Source organism: Coturnix japonica, chromosome 2, assembly GCF_054131305.1.
Source record: "Coturnix japonica strain WE chromosome 2, WE-NBRP24, whole genome shotgun sequence".
NCBI classification, from domain to species: domain Eukaryota; kingdom Metazoa; phylum Chordata; class Aves; order Galliformes; family Phasianidae; genus Coturnix; species Coturnix japonica.
In genome coordinates this window covers 26133631-26149565 of record NC_140664.1, presented here as the reverse complement: position 1 = coordinate 26149565, position 15935 = coordinate 26133631, and the positions used below count along the sequence as shown (strand labels likewise).

The window sequence follows — 15935 nt, the reverse complement described above, 5'->3', positions numbered from 1 at the left end:
TGAAAGTGTTCAAGGAAAGGCTGGATGTTGTGTTGAGGGTTTAGTGGGAGCTATTAGTAATAGGTGAACAGTTGGACTGGATGATCTTTTAGGTCTCTTCCAACCTTGGTGATTCTATGATTCTATGTGATCTGATGACATGAATTCCTTCCTTGAGAACTTTGTGCAGCGTGAAGGTCTTCGATCTCTTCATGCATATGGATGCCTTAGCTCATATGCAGAAAACATGGATTGCACTTCATTACATGTTATTGTTTTTATGCATGTATGTAAGAATTGCATGTTCAGATTTGCATGTTTGGATTCTTCTTAGGCTTTAACATTTCTTAGTACTCAGCAAATGCTCTGACAGTGCTGTGTGCTAGAATTAGAGCTTGGACTGCAGACAATTTGTGTTAGATTGCCTGAATAGCATTTCTTGGCATGAATATAATGTATGTATTGTATGACAGTGCTTCTTTTAAAAGAAGTCATCATCTCAAAGACTTGGGATCTTGTAAACATTATGAAATTGCTGTTATGTTCCCGTTTTCCCTTTAAAAGTGTGTGGGCAGATGTACTTCTGAGGGGGCCTTAATTCAAGCCTTGTATCTGTTTTCTCTGGGTCTGGGAAACATCTTTTCTCTTTTTACCTTGGTGCTGGACTGATGCATTGCTCTCTATAGACGTAACTGCTGCTGAGCATGCTAAAATGGACAGGGAAAAAAAAGGGGATGACGTAAGATATTTCCTTTCATTAAAATCTCCTTTGTACTATTAGACCTTCCTTTGTCCCCTCTGCCTGGCACACAGTGAGGCATTTGACCCTCCTGGGTTGACTGACTGATGCTTTAACAAGAGCCTTGTGTTTATATTGCTCTACATATTGTTACAGAAATAAATTAACTGAAGCTTCCCAAATGAGCAAGCAATAAGAAAACAAAACACGTTGGTCTGCCCTTGCTGCAGCAGCACTAGAGGGTCATAATGAGAAAACTGAGGTTTGAGGTCAGAGGGACTGAATGTCACACAGGACAGCTACTAAAGGGCAGCACAAAGTTACCTCTAGTTCATGACACCCATCATGTGATTTTAAAGAAGCAGAGTCTTGCCCTATAATGAATTGCAACTTGGAATATTCACATGCAGATTTCTTCTCTTGATTATATTAAATTTCAAGTTAAATTCAAATAAGTTCAGGTTTGGGGGGGCTTGGTTGCTTTTGGGGTCTTTTTTGGTTGTTTCTCAGTTTTGGTTGGTTGGTTCGTTGGTTGTCTTTTGCTTTTCTAAATTGAGTAGAGGATTGTGGTTTTGTTTTCTCCCTTAGTGGTAAAAACTTTCCCCTAGTGAAGAAATTCATGACTCTTCTACACCTAAAGAATATCTAGCCAGAATATAGCAGTATTTGAGATGTTCATGCCTTCTTGTTTCAGTGCCAGAGGTTACATGCAATAACCTTGTTTTTGTCGTCTCAGTACCCAGACTGTCCAGGTGACCATAGTCTAATCTTGTGATAATAGTATCGGTGGTCCGTTATAATGAAACAGTAAAGTATTCCTGCTGGAAACAAGTCTAAAAAAAGCCCGTTTGAGAGGATTATTTCAGGAAGCCTTAAGTAGGCTATGCTGTTGCATAGCAACAGAGCCAGGCAGGCCTTAGACTCTAAAGCAATCAGAGTACACATGGGAACAGAATGCAAAAAGGATGGAAACCTTGAAAAAATGCAAGGCTGAGATGAAGACAAACTGAAGTGAAATGACATGCAGTGCAGAATGTGAATTTATCATGTGAGAGATAATAAATTGAACTGCTGTTGAATCAAGAGCTGAAATGCTGTTAACTAAACTAATGCTTTTGTTGTTGTTGCAGTTGTTTTGTAGCTTCTTGGTAGCCATTAAAAGAAAGACAGAAAATCTGATGGTTGGAAAAACTAATTCAGATGTAAAGTAGATGTTAAATGCCTGCAAAAGAAAACAAAATGCATGGAGGTGTTGGATTTTTTATTGATGAGCCAAAAGTTGATCAAATATATTATGAATGAAATACAGAGTAAGGTATTGTGGCACAAAGAGGCTCTTATTAAAAAGCTACTTGTCTCATGTTCACAGGTCTCCATGCCGGCCCATGGTATGGATCTTAGCAGATCACAGAATCACAGAATGACCCGGGTTGGAAGGGACCTCAAGGATCATGTAGTTCCAACCCCCCTGCCTGGCAGGGCCACCAAACATACACATTTACTAGATCAGGTTGCCCAGGGCCCCGTCCAACCTGGTCTTGAACACCTCCAAGGACGGGGCATCCACTACCTCCCTGGGCAGCCTGTTCCAGGGCCTAACCACTCTCCTAGTGAAGAACTTCCCCCTAACATCCAACCTAAATCTTCCCTCTTTTAACTTAAAATCATTTCCCTGAATGATACTGAGAAGTACACTGTCATTGGGTGTATTCCTGGCAGACTCCAAGCCTGCACATGAAATGTGAAATCTCAACAGAAGCACATTATGGTTTTGCAACTTTGCTTTTCGCAAGAGGCAATTATTTCTTATTAAAGGCAAATAAAAGAGCCAATATTAAAAATCTGGTAACATAGAGCTGTTCATCATATTGGTATCCAAAAAAAAGGTTTCCCTTCCTTCCAGTGCTACTTTTGTCACTGCCCAAGAAGGTACAGCAATAAGCTCTAAGCTTCTTCTCTGAAATTCTTATGTTATCTGCAAGATGATGTTGTAGATGTCGTATCAGTCAAACTGTCAGAATGCAGAACATCACAAGATGCAAACTTGTTCTCTTGGGAATGGGAGCAGTGTGACAGGATGGATGACTATTAAGTGAAGTCTCTTTCTCTGAGATTGGAAGGCAAAAGACCTTCCAAAATTGTATTGGATGAGATTGTCCTGAAGGAAAACAGTAACTGTAGTGATAGGAGTATTGCCTAGAAGTAAATTATACACCATAACTGTTTTAGAACTTGGCCCAGCAGTGAGCAGTGGAAACTGTTCTAGAGAAGGAAAATCAAAATACTAATAGAAGGAGAGGAGATTGGTCAAGCAGGACCTGCCTTTCATGAACCCTTGCTGACTGGGTCTGATTCCCTGGTTGTCCCACACAAGCTATGTGATCACACTCAAGATGATCTGCTCCATAACCTTTCCTGGCACCAAGATCATGCTGACAGGCATGATCTTGTAGATGAAAATCATATTAGCAAGTCTCCAGTCATCAGGGAATACCCCATTTTATCAGGACTACTGCTAGATGGTGCAGAGCAGCTTGGCGATCATGTCCGATAGCTCCCTCAGTACCCTCAGGTGGATCCTGCTTGTCCCTATGGACTTCTGACTGTCCAGGTGGAGTAGCAGGTCTCTGACTTTTTCCACCTGTATCATGGGGCATTTATTCTGCTCCTCACCCCAGAATTCCATGTCAGGAGGCTGAGTATCCCAAAGGTAAAATGTCTGACTATTAAAGACAAAGAAGGCATTGAGAACCTCAGCCTTTTCCTTATCCCCTGTTCTCGACACATCTAGTAAAGAACAGAGATTCTCCTAGGCCTTCCTCTTAATGTTAATATGTTTGTAAAAACATTTTTTTTTGTTGTCCCGTACCACAATGGCCAGATTGAGCTCATGATGGACTTTAGCCTTTCTGATTTTCTCCCCGCATATGCTGGCATCTTTGCCCATCAGGACTGATTCCCCAGGGACTCTCCCCATAAGTGTCTTGTACAGTTCAAAGTCTGCCCTCCAGAAGTCCAAGGTAGCAGTTTTGCTGACCTCCCTCCTAACTTCACTAGTGATTGAGAATTGTACCATTTTGTGGTCGCTCTGCCCAAGACAGCTCTTGACCACCACATCTCCCATCTGTCCTCTGTGAAGAGCAGGTCTAGCAGGACAGGTTCCCTAGCAGGCTGTCAGGAAGTTATCTTTCACACACTCTGGGAACCTCCTAGACTGCTTCCTCTGGAGTGTATTTTATTTCCATCATCAGGGAAGTTGTTCCATGAGAACAAGGGCTGGTGATTACATGGCTTCTGTTTGTTGCATGTAGAATCTCATGTCCATGTCCTCATCCTGGTTTGATGATCTATAACAGGATCCCACCAGGATGTCAGTCTTGTTGGCCTTCCTCTGATTCTTACTTACAGCAACTTGGCCTTATTCACAGCCCTGATAGTGCCAGTTCTTACAAAGCACAACCACATCCTGCTTAACCGGAAGAGTACTCAACAGTGTTGCATATTGCCTGTATGCCACTTTTTGTTTCGAGATTCAGCTATATTCTCTGATGAGAATTAAACTGCTAAATACCTTTAAAGCTCTATCTGTGTAGGTTGGCACTTGTTGACAGAAGTGTCTGAGATAAATAACTTGTTTGCAGAATGAATCCTGAATAAGGAGGACAGGGATGCTTCATGAGCAAAACTCATGACTTTTACTTTTTTTCCTTTTTATTTAATGTCGTGGTACACCTACTGTGTTTATGCAGAGAGGAATACTGAACTAAAATTAAGTGGTAAATGAGAGGCCAAATCCTTGTGGTCATGAGGATAGTCAGTATTGGTTAAGCATAGACAGAGTATTTAAATCTTTCCCTTGTAGTTCTGTAGATCTCTTTAGTCAGAAGATACTAAAGCAGCTCTTGTAGAAGAGAAACATATTAACTATTTTTTTCTTAAAAGCATAATTATACATCTCTAAAACAGACATGCTATTAAATGACAAGTTCTCTTGTTTGTGTTTTTTTTTTCCTTTATGAAGGCTGAACATAGCTAATTATCTTTAAATAATGTGCTGATTGTGATACAACATTTAGCAGCCAAAACCTGGGAGAGTTTTACCTAAAAATCCATTAATTTAAATTCATCATTAAACATGTGTGAAGAAAGAAGGGAAGTAAACATTGAAGGACTGTGCCTCTTAAATATACACTGCATCATCACCAAGAAGATGGCAGCTCTCCTGAACTAGCAGGCAGCGTACGTCAAATGTTGTAGACGTGTCAAGTGTTAATTCTTAGTCTCTGTCATCCATTTTAAAATAAACTATTGTTGCCAATTGATATTTTTTATTAAAGGGTTTTGGTTTCTTTTAGGTAGTTAATCTCTTGAAAACATTAGATTCAATGTCTCAGGGTACTTCTAGCCCACGAGCTGCAGAGACACTGATTTTAATTTATGTCAGTATGTCACATATTTCATGTAGTTTCACTTCCAAACTCTTGATAACAAAATTTTATGTAAAACCTCTTTCACTGAGTTGTAAAATCTCATCAAACTGGGATTTCATGTATGAAAGCCACCACTAAATTTTGGATTTTTACTATTACTTTTCAGTAGAACCCAAGTATATAAAAGAAGGAAAAGAACATAAATGTGACAGTTACCTCAAGAAATTGGAGGTGGAAAATTTCATTGAAAAGAAGTTGTACTGCATAGACCAAGAAGTATTCAGGGAGCTTTCTAAGAACGCCAATGCTGATTCTTTCATACATACTTTATAATGCTGTTCTTATCATCTTTTTCTCCTTCTGAGTTCTCTACATACTAATTCTACTCCTCACAATGCTTACAGTACAACTTCAGATTCACAGTATATAAAAGTAGACCCTTTGAAGGTGTAGCATTACGTGTTATCTGGAATACTCATTTATAATGACAAAGATGTCATTAAATGGGCTAAAATCCAAGACAGCAAAGTCTCCTGTGATCATACTGTATCTGTTTACCTTCCTCCCTATCCTCATTCTCCATAATTCTTAAGGAGCCTGACAGTAATTCTGCACACAACCTCAATAGAAAGAAAGGAGTTGGAGGGTAAAAGAAATTGAATTATTTCACACAATTTGAGATGCTTCAAGAGACTAGGAAGTCGAGGAAAGTGGCTTTATGTTAATCCCCGGTGCTGCAGTTGACATTCTAACCTTTTATTAAGCAAAATGGCTCTACTCTGGGGGAGCCTTCAGGTGGCAACCCTGCACATGGCAAGGGGGCTGGAACTAGATGATCTTTGAGGTCCCTTCCAAGCCAAGCCATTCTATGATTCTGTGGTGAGATTGCACCTTACCAGTTACCTTGGTATCCAGTTCTGCAGCACCAAGTTTCATATTCCTTATTTCAATGCAACTGCTTTCTTCTTATTCTTGTTTCTGCTTCCTCTAGCGTGCTAATTCAGTTGGTAGAAGCAGTGAGGTTATCAGCCTTTGGTTTTCGGTTTCATAGCATGTGGGAAATCTGTGTGACATGGTGTAGGGAGCCTGCTTTGGCAGGGGGGTTGGACTCGATGATCTCTAGAGGTCCCTTCCAACCCCTACAATTCTGTGATTCTGTGATTCTGTGAAAATGTAATAAGTAAATTGTAGAAAGAAGACTGGGATCACAACTTTTTCTACAGTAGTATCTGTTAATGAAAATCGAAGTTATGTTTCACAGAATAATTTGCAAACTCAATTAGTTCCACATAGGGTAAAGAGAAGTGAATGGTAATATCTTAACAACTGATTCGGTGACTTCATTAGAGATTGATGGACACTGTGGCAGTCACTGGAAGGGAAGCTCTTAGGTAATGGCAGTGGAGCTCCATATTTATACCGTAATGTCTCAGGATAATGTCAATGCATAACAGAATGGTGTTTGGCATTTAAAAGAAGATGCAGACAGGAAAACTTGGAAGTGTTAATAAATGTATGTTTCATAACATTCTTTTCCTGTTCTGAATGTTTCTAGTAATGCCATATTGAGCCCATAGAAAACGAGCCTTAAAAATTCTCCACAAGTACATTTCTGTATGGCTTTATAGCTTGTTTCCTAGCTAAAATTAAGTTAGTAAGCCTGAGAATTCCCTCAGTGTTCTGTGTTTTATGGAGTGTCTCATGAAGATGATAATCTCACAAAAGTATAATCTGTGGAGTGCAAACTTTGTGCAGTCCAGGGAGTTGCAAATGGTGTAGAGCAGACCTTGTTTTTGCTGGCTTTATAGACAGCTTGTTTCATCTCGGTCATGGACTTCTCTGCTTATTCTATTCCTGACGCACTGATTTGCAGCTTCCAAAGTGGTAAAAGAATATTCTACTGTGGTGGTTTTGGTTGGTTTGTTTGGTTCTATTTTCTCTTCCCCCACACTAAGTGAAATCAATAGCTTGGCCAGAGTGATACCCATGATGACTTTGGACCAACACTACACTAGTGACAAAATCCAAGTTGTACATATATTACTTAGATCCAGAAAGTTCTATTTCAGACATTTTGTATTCTGATCTTGCTGGATGATATTTGTCAGTGAACAGGTCCTCACTGTTTCTTTTCACTTATGCACTTTACTTAACACATTGCTGAAATGTTTGGTACTGAAACGGCTGCACCTTGAGGAAAGAACAACTGGTAGATTTCTCATTTGTTTCCATACTCTTAGGGAACTTCAAGAAGGGAGCAGTGCACAGGAAGTGCAGAGTACATGTGTACATGTGCTCGTGAAGGCATTAGTGTTAGTATAGTATTAGCTAATTGTGAGGCACAACACTGTTCATGTGTGTCAGACAGGCTTTCAGACAGTGCTGACCCCTTCCATTCTTTGGGTGTTTGTTGTTGGATTTTAACGTGTGGGGGTTTTTAATTTATTTTTTTTATAACGCAGTTTCCTGTTTCATACTGGTTGTTCATAGGAGTAAAATTACTATGTCAGCCATCCAGCATTTGACATGAGACACCAAAGCTTGATAGCCCTGAACTTTTTCAAATACGTCAGCCTTGCAGTGATACTTGATACAGTTATATTTAGTCTGGATAAAATATGGTTTAGAACCCTCTTTTGGCTTCTCAGGCAACTTACTTATAGCCCCTCATAAAGCTGATGAAGTTGTGGAGGTGAGGACTGGGGTGAAGATGAATGGCCAGAATTTGTGAAGATAATTCAGATCTAAGTGTAGGAATGAGTTGGCTGTTTTCTTACATAGCTATTTAAATAAAGAGGTTATATGGAATGAAGGTGTTTTGTTGGTTTTTTTCCTTTTTACTTAAAGAGTTTTATCTCTTGAATCATTTGCTGCTCTTAGTAGTGTCTTCCTCAGCATCCAGAAACTGTGTATCGTAGGAACTGCTTAAAAGCATTTGCACACAGCTAAACCTACCTCTTCTGGCCAAGTTCTCTTTGCAGTATGTAAAGCCCAAGAAGTGCAGCTTAGAACTGAAGGAAGCATATAGCTTTGGGGGTGATGCTGATGTGTAGTGGTTCCCCAGTGCTGCTTTTCTTCAGAGTACTGCTCCACCAGAAAGCTTCCATGATCATCCTCCTATATCCAGACATAAAATGTAGAGAGGTTACATCTAAAACCTGTTCATCTGGCATTTTGCATAAAGCCTTAGTATAAATGGAGCTACATTAAAAGTGGCATCAGCAAAAGAAAGTTTTAATCCATCAGGTTAAAGCTGTGGCAGACAGTCCAGCAAAGATGCAAATCTTTCTCTTACTGAGGTTGAAATTCAAGTTTCCCCTATTGGCAAACTTTACATTAAGGCATATCATCACATATTCCATAATGACATGAAAAACAACTTCCATTGGAAAAGAATTCCGACCTATATCTAGCTTGCGGAACTTAGCATTTTAAGCTGTGCTTTATAGTTCAGCTCTTGTACTCTATTAGCTTATCTCCACTCACTTCATTGACTTTTTGGTAACACATTCACTTTGGTGTAGCTAGAGCACCAAAAAGAATTTGAAGGGGTCTATATACAAAGCCAAAATTAACCATACTAGAGGAAAAGCAAATGCACAAAACATATCAGTGCCTGTGCATGAGCACATACTGTTATCAGTTTGTACTTTCTTAATCCTTGTGCTCTGCTTTTTGTGCAGAAAAGAACTTTGTTCCACCCCCTACCTTCCTCCTACTTCCCAGCTAATATTAAAAGCAGAGACAGCTCTATAAAGAAATTATGTTGCTGAGGTCATTGCTTTTAGAAAGTAGCACTTTATGAACTATGATAAATGAAGTTGTATAAAATGCCATTGAATACAAGTTGCATAAAATCCACACCTCACACTTTTTGTTGTTGTTGTTGTTGTTGTTTGTTTTTGATTTTGTTTTTTGGCATTTCTTTATGTTTCTGCTCTAATTTCTCCGGATTTAAAGGTTGAGGTATCTCCTTTTGCTACACATCCAGTCCTCTGCTCAGTAAGAGCCCATAGTAAGAGTTCTTCTGCTCTGCTTCTATAACATCATCTGTTCTATTGGTCTTCTAAGTACTGGTGTTTTCTCTCACCCAGGTACTGCTATGTGGATATTTGTTAGCAATGACTGATGTGGAATCTACATATGCAGACTTCATTGCTTCAGGAAGAACAGGTAGAAGAAATGCACTACACGACATACTTGTGTCCTCTCCAGGTGGGAACTCTAGTGAACTAGCCTTAAAGCTATCAGAGCTGGATATAAATAAAGCAGGTGAGTGTGTTTTGGTCTTCTAATGTTAATTAAAACTTCATGAGAAGAAATGTCCCTTTGAAGCATTCTTTTTTCTTGAAACTGGGATAAGCAGATGTTGCCTGCAATAAAAACGCAGATTTCATAAAAGGCAAATAATTGTTACTGAAATAAGAAAGAACTTTCTGCAGTGAATGCTGGGTAGTTGAAGATAAATTTTATAGAAGATGAAGTAAAAAGAAGATGAGGAAGTATTTTTTAAGGCCCAGCTTATTAATAGTATCCTTTAAAAGGAATCTCTTTAATCTGAAGCTGGAAGGAGAGACCATATGCCTGCTTAAAAGTTTGTAGAGGTTAGTTTTGTTTTTAGATACAAGAGGACAGAGAAATAGTGATGCATTGTTTGAATCTTTGCTTCCAGATGAGACATCTTTTCCCCTTTCTGATGGTGCTTTTTCCTTCTTTTAAGGTGATTAGCACTAATGCAGTCCTAAACCTAACTCCACTGCTAACGTTATCCAAAGTTTTAGCTGGTTGTGCACCTTCAACTGAGTGAAAGGAGGGACAGCATACAGTGAAGTGCCTTACATTAAATAAAAACATTGACATGGCTTATATTTATTTTCTTGTCACTTGGTTGGGAACTAGTGAATGGATCTTAGAGGCCTTTTCAGGTTTCAGGAAAGGAGATATATGCTTATTTTAATAGCAGAAGAAAACAGATGCAGCAAAAAGCAAACTGTTGATAAGCAGCTCTCCTCTTTTGTGAAAATATCTTTCTCAGAGGTAGGCAAGAGCTCAGAGAGACAATTTCATCACTGGACAATCATATCTGGTGGTATGAAATTGTAGTGGTTGTTCATTGACTTTCACAAACTCAATTAATCCTAAGTCCTTGCTTCTACCATTTCCACCTTTGGGCCTATAGTAGCTTTTAAATGCATGCACTCCTGTCAAAAAAGAAAAGGTTTTAATACATGAGCGTGTGTGTAGGGGCCTATTTATTCTAACGTGGGGATATGTCTAAAATGATGGACTGGTATTTGAAATACATTGTGCCAGCCTTCCTTCCTGCTTTGTTTCTTCAGGCTCAAATTTACACTGATTTTGTCTGATCTGCCTATTTAGAGAATATACGACTCCTGCTTTTCAGTTAGCTGTTGGAGTGCTTCTAAGCCAGAACTATGTTCTTTTGTGAACTATAAAAAGAATGTGACTTTGTACTTGTAATATACGTCAGTGTGCATTTTGCACATGCAGTTAACACTGTAGCGATGAAAATGGTTTAAATAACCATTCTCCTAAATGCTAATACATAATTCAGGGGTACATAGAATTGCTTATAAAATTACCTCAGGTGGTAGATATACAGAAATGGTAGCATACTTCTTTGGGCACGCAGTTTGAATTAGATGCAATGAAAATATACTTTTATTAGTAGTATACCTTGGCGCTGGACAAAAACCTCAAAACCAAAAATATTGGAAAATACATTGCATTGTCATTCCTGTGAGTATTACAGTGTTATCCTGTCCTGTCTTTCCAAACCTTACAAAACTACAGTTACAGTGGTTCTTTGTCCATAATAAGTTAACGACTTTCTAATATTCTCCTCTACCAAAACATATTTGGAACATATCTACCATATCAAAACATATCTACCAGAACATACCTACCAAAGAATGTACTTCAGTGCAAGAATGAGATGGAGGCTTCCTTATAAGAGTTGTGACTATCTACAAAAATGAAGATAGTAGAGAAGTAAAAGTAGTATAGAGCAGGAATGGAGGACTGACTGTAGAAGGTTGTCATTAAAAATGATTTTAGATAATGGTAGAAATGTTTAAGGTGTAACCACTGTGACCATTGACAGACACTGAGGAGCCTGTAGTGTTCTAAGAGGAAAAGTGCATTAAAACTGGATATTGGCAGAATTAACAGCTTTTGCTAGCTCACCTACTGTATTATGGCTTCAAGTATCATTTTTATTGAATACTACCTGCTGGAATCAAAACACTACATAAAAATTGCAACTATTTCTTTTAATAGCTTATAGCAATCGTATTACAAAAGGAATAGCTCCAGAGTGTGCTTAGGCAATTGTTGAATTCTCAGAACCAAGATGCAAAATTATTTCCATAAATGTATTGGAAGGCTTTTGGTAGGGGGTGTCTGTCAGCAGAAGAATAGGTTTGTAGTAACACAAAAGTGTATTATAGATTAAATAAACGGAGGTTTGTGAGTTTTTCATTGAGTTTGTGAGAGCTCACTTCTGAGCTTAATGCTCATTCTCAGTATTTTTGTGCATACGTTTAATGTTTAGATAACAAAATGTCTATGGTGATTTTTCACTTAAATGCAAATAAATGCAAATGTTTTTCTCATGAGTTTTGCCTTTTTTTTAACTAAGAATTCTGTTGGTTCTTTTTAATTGTCAGCACAAATACTGGCAAAAAGGCAAAAAGGGAAACAAAAATGGATTACCCTCGTCTGCTCTTACATAGTATTAGTACAAATATCAAAAGCTTTTTAGAAGGTGCCTGGACAACTCAGACAAAAGGGATTTCTGTAGAGTAGGAAGGGACAGCATGTAGATCGATCCTATTGGAATCAAATGTGGTGTGGGAAATGAACATGAGAAATAAGGAGCATTTTCTGAGAAGGTGGTTTGCAAAGCAAATTGTTACTTTTAACTCCGCCTGTAGCAAATAAGAAACATTTTGTGGGATACAAAATAATTTTGTGCCTACAAAATAAGGTATAGATTTAAAACTAGTTCAACTTCTTTGCATCTTAGGCTTTAGAATCATCTTAATTACTGCTAGTTTAACACAAATGATTCAGAATCCTTACAAGACACAGGGTACATCCTATGTCTTAACATTATTTCTCTACATAATTAAACCAGCAATCAGGGACTTCTTTCTTATTAGGACTTAGCTTTTAATTGGCTGGACGTGTTAGATCTTTAATCGTTAGGCAGAAGATACTATGCAGTATAATGCTTTGCATATAGGTACTTACAGACCTATATCATAGGTATATGATATTACAGATCAAGGCATCTCTTAGCTTTCTTTAGACAGGCTTTGAGGTGTCTGCTTGCTGTGTCATTGTAAGATGCTTTCTATTCTTCAGATGGTTTTGTGGTTTACAGTGAGACAGCTGGGCTGACAGCCTTGGGATATGGCACTGAAAATGAATGCAAAGAATGAATAAAGCTTTAACAAACTACTGCGTCTATTGAAGTTGCACCTCTTTTCATCAATCCCTGTTCAGAATTGGTGTGATGAGGTTTTTATTTTATATTGTGATAGTATCAACAGTAAATACATTTTCAAAAAAGCACAATTATTTTTTAACTTTTGTCATTTATAACAACCTTGGTGTGTGTTTGAAATGATAGTGGCATGTGCAGCTAGGAATTCATTACTGAAGGTATCCTTTGAGATGCAGAGTCTAGCTATTTTAGCACTTGAAGGTGTTATACGTAATGCAAGATATGTTTTCCATTCACTTTCTTTTTACTTTGCTCTTGTGATTGGTGGAAGAAGAGTTAGGGTTCAGCAAGGAAGATTTCTTTGGTCTGAGGTGGATCTTTCATCCTTTTGTTGTATCTTACAGAAGGAGAAGGAGATGCACAACGAAATCCAAGTGAGCAAACTGGGGAGGCCCAAGGGGAGGCAGCAAAGCAAGAAAGCTGACATCTGACTTTGACCGACTGGAGCAGCTGCTGGATGTTTTCAGACTACAAGAGCATGCTGGAACAAATTTGTTTCCATGAGCAAGCTGGTAGAAAGGAAAGTGCATGTGTCTTCACTGCTGGAACCCACTCAACGCAATGCTAAAAATGAGGGTACAAGCTGTGACAGAATACAGAATTTTCTCTACCTCTGTCATTAGCAATGGTTGAACATGTAATGTTTTGTGGGATAGTGTCATCAGGTGGATCCCTTCGTAATGACTACTTGGTGGGAACACTTCTAGAAAGTAGAACAAACAGGTTAATCTTGTAGCAAATGGCCTTTGAAACATCAGAGGATCTAATTGTGTATCTTAAGCAAAGTCTTGTGTGATCCTCAGAGTTTAAAGTTCTCTGGCCAAAGTGTTCACCCATTAAAAGAACTGTAAAGAAAGCACCGTTTTTAGAACTTGCATCTGTTTTACAGCTCTGTTACTTACAATGGTTTTTGTATTGTACAACTTAGATGCTCCACACTGCCCCTTCTCAACTGCTTATGAAGAATATTTCTGTTACTGTGAATTTTTCTACCACGCGTTTTGAAAGGGCTGGTTTTTTGCATAATGTGGTGATGTGCACATGATAGTTTTAAAACGTCAACTGCTAAATTGGTTATGCCTAAACCTAAATGACTGAGAAACACTCTAATTTGTTACTAGATGAGCCTTCAAAACGATTCATTAATGTGAATACTTTGCCGTGTTTTGTGTCCTTGGTACATTTTTTGCCACTTGCCTGTAGTTAGTTGCATATCAGAGACTCAAAGTGAATCTTTGATGTTATTCTTCCCCATTTTCTAATTTTAATCCCAATTTCTTAATCTTTCTCCAAGCTATTTTTTTAAAATGTTAGTCCAAGTATTTTATTGTTACGGTAGTTTTAAGAACACATTTATAACCTTTTATGGGTTAAAATTCAAACAAATTCCATGGTGCTAGAGATTTGTCTGGTTCACGCCGTTAAAGATGGGCCTTGTTTACGCATGGGAAAATAACTGGCATAGCTTATTGCCAATTATCATCCAGGGTGATTTTCAGATTGCAGGATAGACCAAGTAGTGGATCATGAGGTGGATCCAGCCAGGGAGAATATTTTATTTTGTTTAGACCTTGGCTTTGCCTCAGTTGTACAGGCCATTGAGTTGACGCAGCCAGTAGCATATTTATGATGCACTGAGCACAGCGAAGCACTGAAAGCTGCTGCAGCAGCCCTTTGGCCAAGCTGTGGAAATGGAAGTGAGAGAGCTGTATCTAGCACCCAAAGTACTGGATTTTTCACATTTCAGCTATTCCAAAATGGCAGTCCAAAGTGAACATTCATTGACATACCGAGATAGCTTTTGCATCTACTAAGATGACTTAAAATACCTATGAATGAGTAACCTATTCTGCAGTAGCTGTGTTAATTGGTTTCCTTCCCATGTCAGCCCCAGTAGACAAGGCCATACATGAGGCTGAATAATGCAGGATGGGGCAGTTACACCTCTGTGTGATTTAGGTGAGTAAAGACAATGACTGACTAGTAAACCATGGCAATCACATAAGCACTAATCACAAAGTCGAAAGATCTTTTCTTAATGGGAGGTGATGTCACTTTCTTTATATATATATTATATATATATTATATATATTTTTGTGTTGTTGTTGGTTTCAAATGTTACGCACTTTTTAATGTTTGTAAACTTTTACTAATGAATAGTGTGATTGCTTCCTGAATATATTAATCATCAGTAAACAAAACATATTTGTGGCCACAGCTGTTTGTTTCTGCCATATGTATCATAGTGTTTGTCACATGAAATTCTTTTGTGAGATGTGTGGACAGAAAAAAAAACAAACACAAAACAAAACAAAAAAATACACAAAACAAATCAAAAAGAAAAAAAAAAAACAAAAAAAAAACAACCACCACCACTTCTGATCAGTATTAATTATGAGCTCATTAATTAATGTTAATAAAAAAACAACCAGCAGTATGCTTGTGGTTCATCAGTGTAATATAAACTCTCACCTTTTCTTGTTTGAAAGTTGAATGCCTCGCTGTCTTATGAGCTGTCAAATGCTTTATCTTCTTGGTAACAGAAGTTGTCCATTTGCTTTGAAAATACTGTTACCTTGAAACTAATTATTTATTAGTTTGTTTATCTCGATGTTCCTGAATTGGGTATTCAAGATGAGCAAAGAAACTGGTTGCCCTTTTGTTACGAATGCCATGTTGGCGCCAATTTAGCACTAACACCAGAAGGAAATAAGATTCTGGGGATTTATATAGTGTTACTTTATTGATGATCCATGAAACTCAATCAGTATATTGTCACAGGAAAACATAATAATGGAATAAGTAATGGAGTATATTAAAGTGTTTGCTTTTTCCTTATTTTACTTCACTGGTTTTTTTTTGGTTTTTTTTTAAATTTCAGTACATTTTCCTTCTTCTGAAGTCTGCTGTGGGACAAAATAATTTCAGCCATTCCTGTTGATTTTCTATGTTGCTTCCTTCTATTTATTTCTTATTTCCCTTTGTTTCTAAAGCAAAGGTGGAAGCCTTCAACGCATTCTGATACATCTTCCCTTGATGGAAAGTAGCACAGCATATTTTAGTCATGGGTTTTGGTTTTTCTTTCCATGGTTCTAAAGTTTTAGGTGGAAGAAGTGTAAATTGGCATGAGTGGCAGGTCCTGAGGATTTAGGTTTCATACACATAGCTGATGGAATTTGCTGGTGTCTCTAAGAAGGGAATAACAACTGAAGTGGTTAAGCTGGAAATTCACTGCATACATGGCTTCCTCAGCAAA

The 15935-nt window shown here is 38.1% G+C and overlaps 1 protein-coding gene across 4 annotated transcripts in view; it reads left to right on the top strand.

Annotated features, from left to right (window-relative positions):
• PKIA (cAMP-dependent protein kinase inhibitor alpha) overlaps nt 1–15522 on the top strand; it is a 35680-nt gene extending 20158 nt beyond the window's left edge. For all 4 annotated transcript variants that reach the window (XM_015855875.3, XM_085537265.1, XM_085537266.1 and 1 more), the window contains exons 2-3: nt 9243–9420; nt 13024–15522. In XM_015855875.3, coding sequence (XP_015711361.1) covers nt 9270–9420; nt 13024–13103 — 231 coding nt within the window. In that variant the 5' untranslated portion in view covers nt 9243–9269 and the 3' untranslated portion in view covers nt 13104–15522. The remainder of the gene's footprint in view (nt 1–9242; nt 9421–13023) is intronic.
• Nucleotides 15523–15935: the final 413 nt, after the last annotated feature.